The 15,572-nt window shown below is 38.0% G+C and overlaps 1 protein-coding gene across 3 annotated transcripts in view; it reads left to right on the top strand.

The window, feature by feature from the left end:
- TTC28 (tetratricopeptide repeat domain 28) overlaps positions 1 to 15,572 on the top strand; it is a 738,720-nt gene that overhangs the window by 29,470 nt on the left and 693,678 nt on the right. For 2 of the 3 annotated variants that reach the window (XM_032138048.2, XM_058430991.1), the window contains exon 2: positions 5,566 to 5,844. In XM_032138048.2, coding sequence (XP_031993939.1) covers positions 5,566 to 5,844 — 279 coding nt within the window. Of the gene's footprint in view, positions 1 to 1,874; positions 1,942 to 5,565; positions 5,845 to 15,572 lie in introns of those variants that run through there. The other variant, XM_058430992.1, reaches the window with a different exon arrangement.

Raw genomic sequence — 15,572 nt, 5'->3', positions numbered from 1 at the left:
TTCAGTCACAATATTTTTCTCTATTTTGGAACTCATGTGGGAAGAAATAATAGTTAATCTAAGTAAATGAGTAATTAAACATTTTATTTTTCATTATCTCCTTAAGGAGTGCCATTCTGTTTTGTTTTGTTTTTTTTGAGACGGAGTCTCGCTCTGTTGCCCAGGCTGGAGTGCAGCGGCACGATCTCGGCTCACTGCAAGCTCCGCCTCCCGGGTTCACGCCATTCTCCTGCCTCAGCCTCCCGACTAGCTGGGACTACAGGTGCTCGCCACCACGCCTGGCTAATTTTTTGTATTTTTAGTAAAGACGGGGTTTCACCGTGTTAGCCAGGATGGTCTTGATCTCCTGACCTCGTGATCTGCCCGACTCGGCCTCCCAAAGTGTTGGGATTACAGGCGTGAGCCACCGCGCCCAGCCCTTAATGAGTACTATTCTAACTCATTAAATTAGTTCCTGAATTTAATATGGCTGGTTATTTTAAGTACAACATATATATAATCTGAGAAAGACATGCAAAGGTCTTTTTTCTCTGTCAAGTTTATCAATTGCAGATAAGATAGAAAAGGATTTGGGGCCGGGCGTGGCAGCTCACGCCTGTAATCCCAGCACTTTGGGAGGCCAAGGTGGGCGGATCACTTGAGGTCAGGAGTTCGAGACCAGCCTGGCCAACATGGCAAAACCATGTCTCTACTAAAAATACAAAAATTGTCTGGGTGTGGTGGTGCACACCTGTAATCCCAGCTACTCAGGAGGCTGAGGCAGGAGAAGCGCTAGAACCTGGAGGCAAAGGTTGCAGTGAGCCAAGATCACGCTGCTGCCCTCCAGCCAGGGAAACAGAGTGAGACTCTGTCTCAAAAAAAAAAGAAAAAAAAGAAAACGACTTCGGAAGTTATGTTTATTCTTTTTAGCCATACGTAGAAATTTCTGTTTCTTTTTTTTTTTTTTTTTTTTGAGATGGAGTCTTGCTTTGTCGCCAGGCTGGAGTGCAGTGGGGCGATCTTTCACTGCAACCTCCGACTCCCGGGTTCAAGCAGTTCTCCTGTCTCAGCCTCCTGAGTAGCTGAGACTACAGGCTCGTGCCACCACGCCCAGCCAATTTTGTATTTTTAATAGAGACTGGGTTTTATCATGATGGCCAGAATGGTCTTGATCTCGACCTCGTGATCCGCCTGCCTCGGCCTCCCAGTGTGCTGGGATTACAGGCGTGAGCCACTGTGCCTGGCCAGAAATTTCTGTTTCTTAGCTTTCTAACAACCACACAGTATCCAGCTGAGTAGACACAGATATATTTTGACAAATAGAAGCTTCTGTGGAGCACTTACTACAGTGCATTTTTCTTTTAAATTTGTGAACATTTGATGGTGTTTTGTGAACATTTGATTAACTACTACTAACTCTAAATACTAGAGTTTTCCTCTAGTATTTAGAATCTTTCTGCACTAGTACTAACTCATCCATGGTATTTTCTTTGCTCTTAGAGGCCTTAGTAATGGTTTACATCAGTGTTTGAAGCAATTTCTGGACTTGCCAGATCCTTCACTATAAAGGTGATTTGATCTTATAATGTATGGTATTTCCCCCTCTCAGATTCACAGTGTGCGAAATAAGATCTGTGAGAGATATTTTACTAAAGAAGAGATTTATTTAACGTCCTCTCCTGAGGACCTAAGGTTTCCTTAGAATATATTTTGGGAAATGTTAATTTATATTACTGTACATGGAGGTAATAGAATGAAGATGATTTCTCTTCTTAATTTGATTCTTATCTGTGTTGGCATTGAACCAAAATTATTACTCTGCCATTATTTTCTTTCTGAGACAGGGTCTTGCTTGTTGTCCAGGCTGAAGTGCAATTGGCATGATCACAGCTCACTGCAGCCCTGACCCCCTAGGCTCAGGCAGTCCTCCCTCTTCAGCCTCCCAAGTAGCCGGGACTACAGGTGCGTGTCACCCACTCAGCTATTTTTTGTCTTTTTTGTAGAGACACGGTCTTGCTTTGTTGCCCAAGCTGGTCTTGAACTCCCGGGCTCAAGCAGTCCACCCACCTTAGCCTCCCAAAGTGTGGGATTACAGGCATGAGCTATTTGTACCTGGCTTACTCTGCAATTCTTTTTGAAAAAAAAATTTTTTTTTCTTTTTTTTTTGAGACAGAGTCTCGTTCTTGTTGCCCAGACTGGAGTGTAATGGTGCAATTTTGGCTCACTGCAACCTCTGCCTCCCGGGTTCAAGCAATTCTCCTACCTCAGCCTCCTGAGTAGCTGGGATTATAGGTGCCTGCTACCACGCCTGGCTAATTTTTGTATATTTAGTAGAGATGAGGTTTCACCATGTTGGCCAGCCTGATCTCAAATTCCTGACCTCAGGTGATCCTCCCGCCTTGGCCTCCCAAAGTGCTGGGATTACAGATGTGAGCCATGGTGCCCTACCTTGCAAATTTTTTAAATAATTTTTTTTTCTAAAATAGAGACAGGGTCTCGCTATGTTGCCAGGCTGGTCTCAAACTCCTGGGCTCAAGCAATCTTCCCATCTTAGTCTCCCAGTGTGCTGGGATTACAGGCATGAACCACTGAGCCCAGCCTACTCTGCAATTCTTTATGAGAAGTAGGGAATACTGTAATAGTAGGATTCTTCTTCTTCTTCTCTTTTTTTTTAAAATAACTTACAGGCTACTTATGAACCTAACAATTTATCTTACTTTTAAAGTCTTTAGTTGCTATTTTTGTGTCATGCCCCTGAATTTTCAGATACAGAATTCATTTCTATGACTTATGGTAGTATTGACCTTAAGCAGAACCATGATGATCATATTTTCCAAAATGAAATCAGTCTTATATATTGTAATAAAATAATTAAAAACAAAGACTGAAAATTCTGGTTGTTTGGTAAATGTTACATAGTCCATTTACTTTCAAGCAATATGTTTCATGATCATAATTTTTAAAAAAACCTTTAAGTACATTATTGGTTGGCCACTTCCACTTTGTGAAAGTTGAATATTGGTGCATGCCTGTAATCCCAGCTACTCGGGAGGCTGAGGCAGGAGAATTGCTTGAACCTGGGAGGCAGAGGTTGCAGCGAGTCAAGATCGCGCCATTGCACTCCAGCCTGGGCAACAAGAGTGAAACTTCTTCTCAAAAAAAAAAAAAAAAAAAAAAAGAAAAAAAAGTTGAATATAACTTGGACACTGATATTTGAAACTTACAGAATGCTTTAATGTTTTGAATTGTCCTGGAAATCAGGATATAATATCCTTGTGAGCAGAGGAAGAACAGTCGCTCATATGTGTGATTAGATCTGCCTTTCTTCCCTTCTCTGGGGAATTTTTTCTTTTTTTAATGCAAATACTTCTTTGAGGAGTCTATTTCTTTATATATGTTGGCCTATTGCATCAAATCAGATGCATCCTCTTCTGAATGGAGGTACTGGACTTGATCTTAAAAGAAGACATAGGGAAAAAAATACTTTTTGTTTTAATTTCACTTAGGGCAAGCTTGCTTAGAAGTATAAAATGTCTGTCCTTGATACTACTGTGTTAAATTTCTTCCCTTTGTACTCTACAGTTCATAATTTTTATGTTTTAAAAATGAGTAACAGGCTGGGTGCTGTGGTTCCACATCTGTAGTCCCAGCAGTTTGGGAAGCCAAGGCGGGAGGATTGCTTGGACCCAGGAGTTTGAGACCAGCCTTGGCAACATGAGGAGACTTCATCTCTACAAAATAATAAAAAAATTAGCCAGGCGGGGTGGTGTATGCCTGAGGTTCCAGCAACTTGGGAGGCTGAGGTGGGAAGATTGCTTGAGCCCAGGAGGTTTGAGGCTGCAGTGAGCTCTGATCACACCACTGCACTCCAGCCTGGGTGACAGAGCAAGACCCTGTCTCAAAAAAACCACAAAAAGAAACAAAAACACTTGACATGTTTGCTTCCTTTGATTTTAAGGTCACTGCACTGCTGCTATAAAATTACAGAAAACTTAGTAATTTTGAAAAATCAACATCAAAAACAGATTTTAAATTGCCAGAATATAGTTACAGCTGAATAGTTTTTGCTAGTCTTCAAAAACTGTTGTTTGTCTTTGAAATTTCATGGTAGTAGCCATATTATAGTCACCAAATTTGCCAATCCAAAAAGATTCATTGGTACATGAAAACATTTTTTAAAGCTGATTTTTTATTTTAAAACTTGCATAAGTTTAAGAAAATTAAAATGTTCCACAACCTTTTCTAGAGATAATTTAGTATGATTAGTATTTTGATTTTGTTCTCTCATTACTTATTTATTTTTAGAGATGGAGTCTCACTATGTTGTCCAGACTGGAGTGCAATGGCTATTCACAGGTGCAGTTGTAGCACACTATAGTATTAAATTCCTGGGCTAAAGTGATCCTCCTGCTTCAGCATCTTGGGTAGCTGGGACTACAGGTGCATGCCACTGTTCCTGGCTTTTCAGCATTATTTTAAGTGCAATCGTCTTAACATAGTTGAGATTATAGTGTCCATATATGTTTGTATTTTATTTTTTCCATAGTATATAACTTTAAATTGCCAAGGAAAAACCTGAGTACTCTTTTGCATTTATTCATTCAACAAATACAAATATACATGTATGTAACTATTAAACATACATATACACATATGCATGCAAGGCCCTTTGTTGGCTGCTTTGAGAGAAGATTATTGTCTTCCCGGGCATAAAAGTTAAATATAATGTAGAGCAGATCATGAAGAATGTTTGTGTTTATTGAGGTTCAGATGATGTCTTAGTCTGTTTTGTGTGGCTATAAAGGAATACTTGGCCAGGTGCAGCGACTCATGCCTGTAATCCTAGGATTTTGGGAGGCTGAAGTGGAAAGATCTCTTGAGGCTAGTAGTACAAAATCAAGCTGGGCAACATAGTGAAATCCTGTCTCTACAAAAACAACAACAACAAAAAGCAAAATAATTAGCTGCATGCCGTGGCATGTGCCTATGCTTCCAGCTACTCAAAAGGCTGAGGCAAGAAGATGGCTTGTGCCTGGAGGTTGAGGCTGCAGTGAACCAGACTTGTGCCACTACACTCTAGCCTGGGTTACAGAGTGAGACCTCATCTGAAAAAAAATAAGAGTAAAAAATAAATACCTGAGGCTGAGTAATCTATAAATAAAGAAGGGTTATTTGGCTCATGATTTTGATGATTGGAAAGTTCAGGATTAGGCATCTGTATCTGGTGAGGGCATTAAGCTGCTTCCACTCATGGCAGAAGTCAGAGGGGAGCTGGCTTGTGCATGCAGAGATCACAAAGTGAGAGAAAGCAAGAGAGAGAGAGAGAGGGGCTAGTGGCAGGCCTCTTAACAGCTGGCTCTCACTGGAAATAATAGAGTAAGAATTCCCTCACCCCCAAGGGAGGACATTAATCTATTCATGAGGGATTTACTCCTATGACCTAAACACCTCCCATTAGGCCCCATCTCCAATACTGGGGATCACATTTTAATGTGCAATTGGAGGGGGCAGATATCCAAATCTTAGCAGATGGGGAACCCATCCGGATTATCTGAACTTTGTCTGATAAAGTTTGTTTGTTTGTAGATTCCTCTCTTTGGTGCTGACACTATTGGCCAGAGAAGTCCTGATGGACTGGTACTGAGCAAAGCTGAGTTTGTTGAGAAAGTTCGTCAGAGTAATCAGGCCTGTCATGATGGAGATTTCCACACAGCTATTGTTCTGTATAATGAAGCCCTGGCTGTTGACCCTCAGAACTGCATCTTATACAGCAATAGATCTGCAGCCTACATGAAAATCCAGCAGTATGACAAGGCACTGGATGATGCAATCAAAGCTCGACTTCTCAATCCCAAATGGCCAAAGGTAGAAATTTTATTTATTTTCATAGAATCTTTTGTGCTGGCTTCTTACTTTAATATAATATTTTGTTGATTTAGTGTACTTACTAATATTTTAATAATCTGTACTTCAGCAAAATATAAAATGACTTCCTTGAGCTGGTACACTAGTGAAAAGCTTCCTTTGTTTTTTTGTAGTGTCCTTTCCATATGCAAGTTTAATTCTTTTCCTGTATGTGTGAGATTTAAATTTTTTTTCTCTGTGCCGCTTGATAAGTAAGATACATTCTAGTTCTTTATATAGGTTTTGGAACATCTCTTTTCGAATGAATATTTTAGATGAAGTATGATGATGTTTCTTTCCTTCAATTTAAAATAATTAATTTTATTCTCTGTCAGTGACTGTTTATTTTCAGAATTGTATTTAATCAGGGAAATTTCTGTTTTTTCTAATAAAGCATTGTAATTATCTGTAGTCCCTTGAATAGTCCTCTTAAGTTACTATCTTTGTTTTTTATTATATATACTTTATTTTCAGTGTGCCTACTCCTAACCTAACCCCTAGTTTCTTTTAGAAACAATTCCTTTCTTTTCCTTTCCTTTCTTTTCTTTTCATTTCCTTTTCCTTTTCTTTTTTCCTTTTTCCTTTTTTCTTTCCGAGACAAGGTCTTACTCTGTCACCAAGGCTGGAGTGCAGTGGTGCAATCTTGACTCTCTGCAACCTCTGCCTCCTGAGTAGCTGGGACTACAGGTATGTGCCACCATGACCGGCTAATTTTTGTATTTTTTATAGAAAGAGGGTTTCACCATGTTGCCCAGGCTGGTCTCGAACTCCTGAGCTCAAGCAATCTGCCTGCCTCGGCCTCCCAAAGTGCTGGGATTACAAGTGTGAGCCACCTTGCCCAGCAGAAACCATTTCTTAAGATGCTCCTGAAGCATAGAGGGTGGGGGATAGGAGAGGGATGAAATGGGGGAATGTAGATCCAAGGATATAAAGTTGCAGATATATAGGATGAATAATTCTAGAGATCTAATGCCCCACATGAGGACTATGGTTAATAATACTGTACTGTATTAGGGATAATTGCTAAGAGTGGATTTTAGGTTCTCTTATTGCACAAACACACACAAAAAGGGTTACTATGTGAGATGATGAATATATTAATTTGACTACAAAAATTACTTCACTTCATATAAGTAAACAAAAATATCATGTTGTATACCTTAAATACATACAATAAAAAGAGATGTAATTGAAGTATTTGAGATATTTTCTATAGAACCACAAAACCATTTCATCCCATTAACAAAGGTTAATGGATATTTCCTAGAGATTTAAAATAGTTTCCTAATGTCTTATTAATAATATGCTGAAGGGCTGGGCATGGTGGCTCATGCCTATAATCTCAGCACTTTGGGAGGCTGAGGTGGGAGGATCCCTTGAGCCCACAAGTTTGAGGCCAGCCTAGGCAACATGGTCTCTACAAAAAATACAAAGATTAGCCAGGTATGGTGGCACGCACCTATATCCCCAGCTACTTGGGAAGCTGAGGTGAGAGGATTGCTTGAGCCCGGGAGGTAGAGGCTGCAGTGAGCCATGATTGCATCACTGCACTCTGGCCTGGGCAACAGGATGAGACCCTGTCTCAAATAATAATAATAAAAGTCATAGTACTTTATCCTTTGACTCTGATACGTCTTCTTGGCCTCATTTAATGGAATTTCTAGTATTGCTGCTGCCTTGTGAATGGTTTACTATTCTGTAATTCCCTAAAGGATTACTTTTGTAACCATAATCATTCTAAATGAAACAAAAATTGTTGAGAAAAATTGTATATGGGCTTGGCATGGTGGCTTCACGCCTGTAATCCCGGCACTTTGGGAGGCCGAGGTGGGCGGATCACCTGAGGTCAGGAGTTTGAGAACAGCCTGGCCAATGTGGTGAAACCCCGTCTCTACTAAAAATACAAAAATTAGCTGGGCGTGGTGGTGGGCACCTGTAATCCCAGCTACTTGGGAGGTTGAGGCAGGAGAATTGCTTGAACCCGGGAGGCAGAGGTTGCAGTGAGCTGAGATCGCACCACTGCACTCCAGCCTGGGCAACAAGAGTGAAGAGTCTCAAAAAAAAAAAAAAAAAAAAAAAGAAAAAGAAAAATTATATATGATACCATTTGCGAACTAGAATGCTGTTTTCAAAGCATAAACCTAGGTTCTGATTCCTGTTCCTCCATTAATGACAATATGGTTTTGAGTAATCTCTTAACCTCTCTGAAGTTAAGATAAATGGGAATAATAATACCTATCTTGGAAGATTGTTGCTTAAGGTTTAGAGATAATTTGTAACTTTTAGATGTTTGGTAAGTAATAGCTATGATTGTGACATTTTTACTGAAGGTTTGAATTAGTAGATTATTCTAGCAAGGATTTGCATATATGTCTGCCTCTGTCTCTCTCTTTAAACCTCTAATTGATGCAGTGAGCCTTATAAATATGGAGAGCTTAATTTTCAAATTAAGTATCAATTCTTGTCCTCTTTTGATCCACTTCTGTTTTTCCTATATTTGTGAACACCTTTAAACTTTTATCTTTTTCATTTTTCTTTATCATTTCTACTTTCTCCTGGCACTTCTTGTGACTTCTGCACCCCAAAAATGGCTTTGAAAAAGTGTACTTTTATTATTATAGACAAAAAAAATCACCCTTTTAGGATAATTTATATTATTGGTTTCTGATTTTTTCTCTTCACAGTAAGTGAAGTTATTGTATAGTCCATTTTACATTAATATTTTCGTTCTATATTTGGCTTTAAGCAAACCTAATTTAGGAACATTTAAAGTATATAAAATATAGAGTTCAAAATTGAAATCACAAAAGGTTCTTTTGAGATAGTATGATAATAAAATTAATTTATAAAGAAATGTTCAGTACTGCAAAAGAATGTTTCCTTTTATAAAAACTTGATTTTATACTTATTTTTCTAGGCATATACTCATTAGGTAAAAGAAGATTCACTTACATTTTCTTGTTATAAATGTATATCTGGTGAAATGTTGTCAATTCCTTTTTCTTTTAATTTTTGCTTTTCTACTCTGACTTTTTATTATAATGCTTTGCTTTTCTAAAGTCTTTATCTGAAATATTTTTGTCCAGTCTGATGTGTGAAAAGCTACCTTCCAATTTCTGTCTCTCTCCATAAGTATTAATTTTTTATGTAAAGATCCAAAGGCTCCAGAGACTAGATGGAGAATCTTTTATACATGTCTGTTTTATCTAAATGAAAAAATGAATTTGATGTGATATGGGCTGCAAAAGAGGTATGAACAAAGCACTGTGGGAACCCACACAAGCAGTGAGTTCAGTCTGTGGATACCTTATCTCCAACTGCATGCTAGATGTTTTTTCTTTGATTTATCTTTATGTTTCTTCTTTTCATGTCCTATTTAAGAAACCTTTGTCTTTGCCAAGGTTACAAAGATTTTCTTCTAGAATTTTTGTGTTTTTTGCCTTTAGGCCTATGATTTATTTTGAGTTAATTTTTGGTATTGTGTGAGATAAGAGTCAAGTTAATTTTTTTCCAGATAATGATAACCATAATCCAGCAACATTTGTTTTAAAGATTATCCTTTCCACACTGAATTATCCTGGCACCTTTGTCACAAACCATTTGACCATATAAGTATGGAGTTATTACTAGATTCTCTATTTTATTTCACTGATTTCTGTGTATATATCTCAATGCCTTAACCATAATGCCTTAATTACTATGGATGTATGGTAAGTCTAATTATTAGGTATTGTAAGTCTTCCAGCCTTGTTCTTTTTTTTTTCTAAGTTGTTTTGGCTATCCTATATTTTTGCATTTTTATGTAAGTTGTAGAATCAGCTTATCAATTTCTTCAAAAAACCTTTCTGGAAATTAATGGGCTTACACTGAATTAGACCAGTTTGGAGAGAATTGCCATCTTAATGTTATTGAGTCTTTGAATCCATGGACATGGTGTATTCCTGCATTTACTTAGGCCTTCTTTTATTACCTTTGCAACTTTTTGTAGTTTTCAGTGTTCAGATCTTGCATGTCTTTTGTTAAATTTATTTCTAAGTATTTTGGTTTTTGATGCTATTATAAATGGATTGACTTTATTTTGTAACTTTCTATTGAGCATCTATAGAAATACAATGTATTTTCTGTACTTTGTGTCATGTGACCCTGTTAAATTTGCTTTTAATTTCTAGTAGGATTTTTGCAGATTCCTTGGGATTTTCTATGCACATGATAATGTCTGCAGGTAATCACAATTCTGCTTCTGCCTTTCTTTTGTGTATGCCTTTTCTTTCTTTTTCTTTTTCTTCACTTATTGCTCTATTGCACTGTTAGCATATCCGGTACAATGTTGACTAGAAGTCATGGGAGTGAACTTCCTTTACTCATTCCTGATCTTTGTGGGAAAGCATTGAGCTTCACATTGTTGAGCATGATGTCCTTAATCAGGTGGAGGATATTCCCTTTAATTTCTATTATGAGTGGGTGTCAAATTTTGTCTATTTTTTCTTCATCTATTGAAATTATAATTTTTTTAGCTAGCCTGTTAATACGGTAAATTAAATTGGTTTATTTGGGGATATTAAATCAACTAAATCAACTTTGGTTTTAATGGGGGTAAATTCCAGGTAGTCATTATATATTATTCTTTTTATATATTGTTGGAAATCCTTTGCTAAAATTTTGTTAAGAATTTTTGCATCTATGTTTAAGAGAGATACTGATCTGTAGCCTTTTTTTTTTTTTCTCATGATGTGTTTGGTTTTGTTATCGAAGTGATTCTGTCCTTATGTAATGAGTTGTAGAGTATTCTCTCTGTATTTTCTGAAAGAGTTTGTGTAGGATTGGCATTATTTCTTCCTTAAGTATTGGATAGAATTCACCAGTTAAGCCATCTTTATCTTTATCTGTACTTTTCTTTGTTGGAAGGTTTTAATTATGAATTCAATTTCTTTGATTGATGTAGGGCTATTCAAATTTTCTAATTCTTTTTAGATCAGTTTTGGTAATTGTTTCTTTCAAGTAACTTTTCATTTAATCTAGGTTGTCAACGTTATTGGGATAAAGTTGTTAATATTCCTTTATTATCCTTTTTAATATCTGAAAAATCCATAGTGATGTTCTTTTTATCATTCTTGATTTTTTTTTTTGAGACGGAGTCTTGCTCTGTTGCCCAGTCTGGAGTGCAGTGGCGTGATGTCGGCTCACTGCAAGCTGTGCCTCCCGGGTTCACGCCATTCTCCTGCCTCAGCCTCCCGAGTAGCTGGGGCTACAGGCACCTGCCACCATGCCTGGCTAATTTTTTGTATTTTTAGTAGAGACAGGGTTTGACCGTGTTAGCCAGGATGCATTCTTGATATTGTTAATCTGCCCTTTTCTGGTCAGTCTACCTAGAGATTTATCAGTTCTATTCATCTTTCTGGACAATGAGTTTTTAGTCTCATTGATTTTCTATATTGTAGTGCATTTTATCTTTCACTGATGTCTGCTGTTTATTATTTCCTTTTTTCTACTTATTTTGCATTTACTTTGCTCTTTGTTTTCATTTCTTAAGAAGAGAACATAGACCATTGACTTTAGATCATTCTTTTTTTTAAAATATGAGCATTTATAGCTGAATATGTCTCTTTAAGCACTGTTTTTGCTGCATCTTACAAATTTTGACATGTATTTTAATCATTATTAAGTTCCATATTTTCCAATTTTCCTTGTAAACACATTGTTGATCCATGGATTATTTAGAAATTTGTTGTTTAATTTCCAAATATTTGTGTTTTCTTAGTTATCTTATTGTTGATTTCTAATTTAATTTCATTGTAGTCAAATAACATACTCTTTATAATATTAATGCTTTTAAATTTTCTGAGGTTTGTTTTATGGCCTAGCATGTGGTTTATCTTGGGGAATATACGATGAACACTTGGAAAGAACATGTATTCTGTAGTTTTGAGGTGTAGTTCCATAGATATCAATGAAGTCCAGATGCTTAATCTTGTTGCTCATATCTTCTGTGTCTTTGCTGACTTTTTTGTCTTGTTATTCTATGAGTTGCTGGAATGAAGAAGTTAAAATCTTGAACTAAGATTTTGGAATTGGCTATTTATCCCTTTAATATTGTCAAGTTTTGCTTCATATATATTGAAGCTCTATTATTAACATATATACATAACATTATTATATCTTCTTGATAAATTGATCCTTTTATCGTTATGCAATGTATCTCTTTATCTGTGATAGTAAATTTTGTATTATAAACTATTTTGTCTGACCTAGGTGTGGTGGTGCATGCCTGTAGTCCCAGCTCCTTGGAAGGCTGAGGCAGGAGGATTCTTTGAGCTGAGGAGTCTAGCCTGGGCAACATAGTGAGATCATGTCTCTTAAAAAATATCTATTTTGGGCCAGGCATGGTGGCTCACGCCTGTAATCCCAGAACTTTGGGAGGCTGAGGTGGGTGGATCACCTGAGGTTAGGAGTTCGAGACCAGCCTGGCCAACATGGCAAAACCCCATCTCTACTAAAAAATACAAAAATTAGCTCGGTGCGGTGGCAGGTACCTGTAATCTCAGCTACTCGGGAGGCCTGGGAGACAAAGCAAGACTCTGTCTCAAAAAAAAAAAAAAAAAATCTATTTTGTCTGATACTAATATAGATGTTCCAGCCTTCTACTTACTCTTTGCATTATATATTTCCTTCTGTTTATATATTGTCTTTCTTTCTTTTTTTTTTTTTTTTTTTTTGAGATGGAGTCTTGCTCTGTAGCCCAGACTGGAGTACAGTGGCGCAATCTCGGCTCACTGCAAGCTCTGCCTCCTGGGTTCAGGCCATTCTCCTGCCTCAGCCTCCCGAGTAGCTGGGACTACAGGTGCCCACCACCACGCCTGGCTCATTTTTTGTACTTTTAGTAGAAACGGGGTTTCACCGTGTTAGCCAGGATGGTCTCGATCTCCTGACCTCATGATCTGCCCGCCTCGGCCTCCCAAAGTGCTAGGATTACACGTGTGAGCCACCGCGCCTGGCTGTTTGTATATTTTCAACCTGTCTGTGCCTTTACATTTAAAATTCATATCTTTTGGACAACATATAGTTGTGTCTTGCTTTTTAAATCAAGTTTGTCAATTTCTGCCAAAATTGGATTTTTTTCTTCATTTATTTTTAATGCAATTATTGCTTTTAACTTTACGTCTACCATTGTATTATTCCTTTTTAATTTGTCCTTTCTGTTTTTGTCCGTCTGTTATTCTTTTCATGCTATTTATTGGTTTTTTTGAATACTTTCTAGAGTTGATTTTTTTTTTCTCTTGAGAAAGTTTTCAATGTTGATGTTCGACAGGTAATTATCTTGGTTAGACTAGAACTGCAAACTCTGTTTCTTTTTTTTTTTTTTTTGAGACGGAGTCTCGCTCTTTCACCCAGGCTGGAGTGCAGTGGTGCGATCTCGGCTCACTGCAGGCTCCGCCCCCCGGGGTTCACGCCATTCTCCTGACTCAGCCTCCCTTGTAGCTGGGACTACAGGCGCCTGCCACCTCGCCCGGCTAATTTTTTTGTATTTTTAGTAGAGACGGGGTTTCACTGTGTTAGCCAGGATGGTCTCGATCTCCTGACCTCGTGATCCGCCCGCCTCGGCCTCCCAAAGTGCTGGGATTACAGGCGTGAGCCACGGCGCCCGGCCCAAACTCTGTTTCTTAAGTGGAAGCTCTGGTCTCTGTTCAAATATTTTGTGTTTTGTTGAACTGCTTTGAAATTTGTTCCATACATGTGTGACTCAGCAGTTAGCCAAAGATGCGAGTAGACAGAATTTGAGTCTTTCTTTTCTGATTCTTTTCTTTCTGGAATCCCCTTCCCCCGTGGCCAAAGGCTGTGGTTTTCTGACCTTCAGTGTTCTAGTTCCTCAGGCCAGAAAAACTATTTTTCTACCAGTATTTCTGTACCCTTGCTTACCATTCTTACAGTACCTGACCCTTGCACCTTGAAAATGGGGACTCACTTTACAGCTCTCTTCCTCCAAAATCTGCCTGTTTCTCTTCACTCGTTAGTACTTTCAGGTAGCTTTTTAAAATGTTATGTCTAGACTTTACAGTTGTTTTCTGGGTTGGGGTGAGTCTAGCAGGATCTTGCCTACCCAGTCTCTACTGGAAGTAAAAGTGATATATTTTCAGTGATTTAATGATTCTCTTGATGGTTTGAGTTCTCTCACTAGGTTCATTGCTTCCAGTTAGCTAGTCTCATACATTTAAGATATTTATCTTATTTCATTTTAATTCTCTGCATCAAATTGGTAAATAATTCCTTCATACTCTTTTTCTTTTCTTTTCTTTCTTTCTTTTTTTTTTTTTTTAAGAGACAGTCTAGCTCTGTCACCCAGGCTGGAGTGCAGCAGTGCCATCATGGCTCACTACAGTTTTGAACTCCTAGGCTCAGGTGATCCCCCCGCCTCAGCCTCCTGAGTAGCTGGGACTACAGGCGTGTGCCATCATACCTAGCTATTTTTTTTTAACTTTTTTTTTTTTTTAGAGGTAGGGTCTTGCTGTGTTGCCCAGGCTGGTCTCAAACTCCTGGGCTCAGATGATTCTTCTGTCTTGGCCTCCTCAAGTGCTGGGATTATAGTCATGAGCCATGGGGCCCAGCCTTTTTTCTTAAATGTATTTCATATATATCTTACACAGTTTGTTTCTATTAGCACCAACCTAATAGAGCCAGTATTATAGTTCAGGTTCTTATAGTTTCATTCTTACTTTGTTGTTATAACCTTTTATTGTAACATTGTTCTTGTTCAAAACCTTTTGTTGCTCAGTGTTGTCAGTTGGATTGATAGTCAAGATTCTGCTCCAGTGGTCACATTTCTTCCTTTAGGAGGGGTCTTCAAAAAGTTTGTGGAAAATTGGAATTAAAAAATAAACACAAAAGGTACAAACTTTATTTCTCAACATAAGTTCAATAATGTTGAAGACACTTTTGTAAGCAGTGATACCAGCCATTTAGTCTATCCTTGTAGAACTGAGCATTCTGGAATGTAACCATGTCAAAACAGTCTTTTTTACATTATCAACTAAAGAAAAATGGGTTCTCTTTAAATATGTTTTTAAGATTAAGAAACAAAAAGCAGCCAGAAGGAGCCAAATCAGGACTTTAAGGTAAATGCCTAATTTCCAACTGAAACTCTTGAGAAATTTCCCTCTTTTGAGGAGAGGAATGAGCAGGAACATTGTCATGGTGGAGGATTCTAGGAAGCTTTCCCAGGCATTTTTGTGCTACAGCTTTGGCTAACTTTCTCAAAACACTCTCATGATAAGCAGATGTTATTGTTCTTTGGCCCCGTAGAAAGTCAGCAAGCACAACGCCCTGAGCACCCTTAAGAACTGTTGCCATGACCTTTGCTCTTCACTGGTCTGCTTTTGCTTTGACTGGACCACTTCTACTTTTTGGTAGCCATTGCTTTGGTTGTGCTTTGTCTTCAGGATCACACTGGTAAAGCCATGTTTCATCTCTGGTTACAATTCTTCAAAGAACTGTTTTAGGATCTCTATCCCACTTGTTTAAAATTTCCGTTGAAAGCTCTGCTTTTGTCTGTAGCCATTCTGGTACAACAGTTTTGGCACTGCTGAGTGCAAAGTTTGCTCAACTTTAATTTTTCAGTCAGAATTATGTAAGCTGAACCAGTTGAGCTGTCTATGATGTTGGCTATTGTTTCTTTCTTTTTTCTTTTTTTTTGAGGC

This window comes from Hylobates moloch, unplaced genomic scaffold (genome assembly GCF_009828535.3).
Source record: "Hylobates moloch isolate HMO894 unplaced genomic scaffold, HMol_V3 SCAFFOLD_19, whole genome shotgun sequence".
Classification (NCBI taxonomy): Eukaryota; Metazoa; Chordata; class Mammalia; order Primates; family Hylobatidae; genus Hylobates; species Hylobates moloch.
This window is presented reverse-complemented; position numbering and strand designations above follow the sequence as displayed.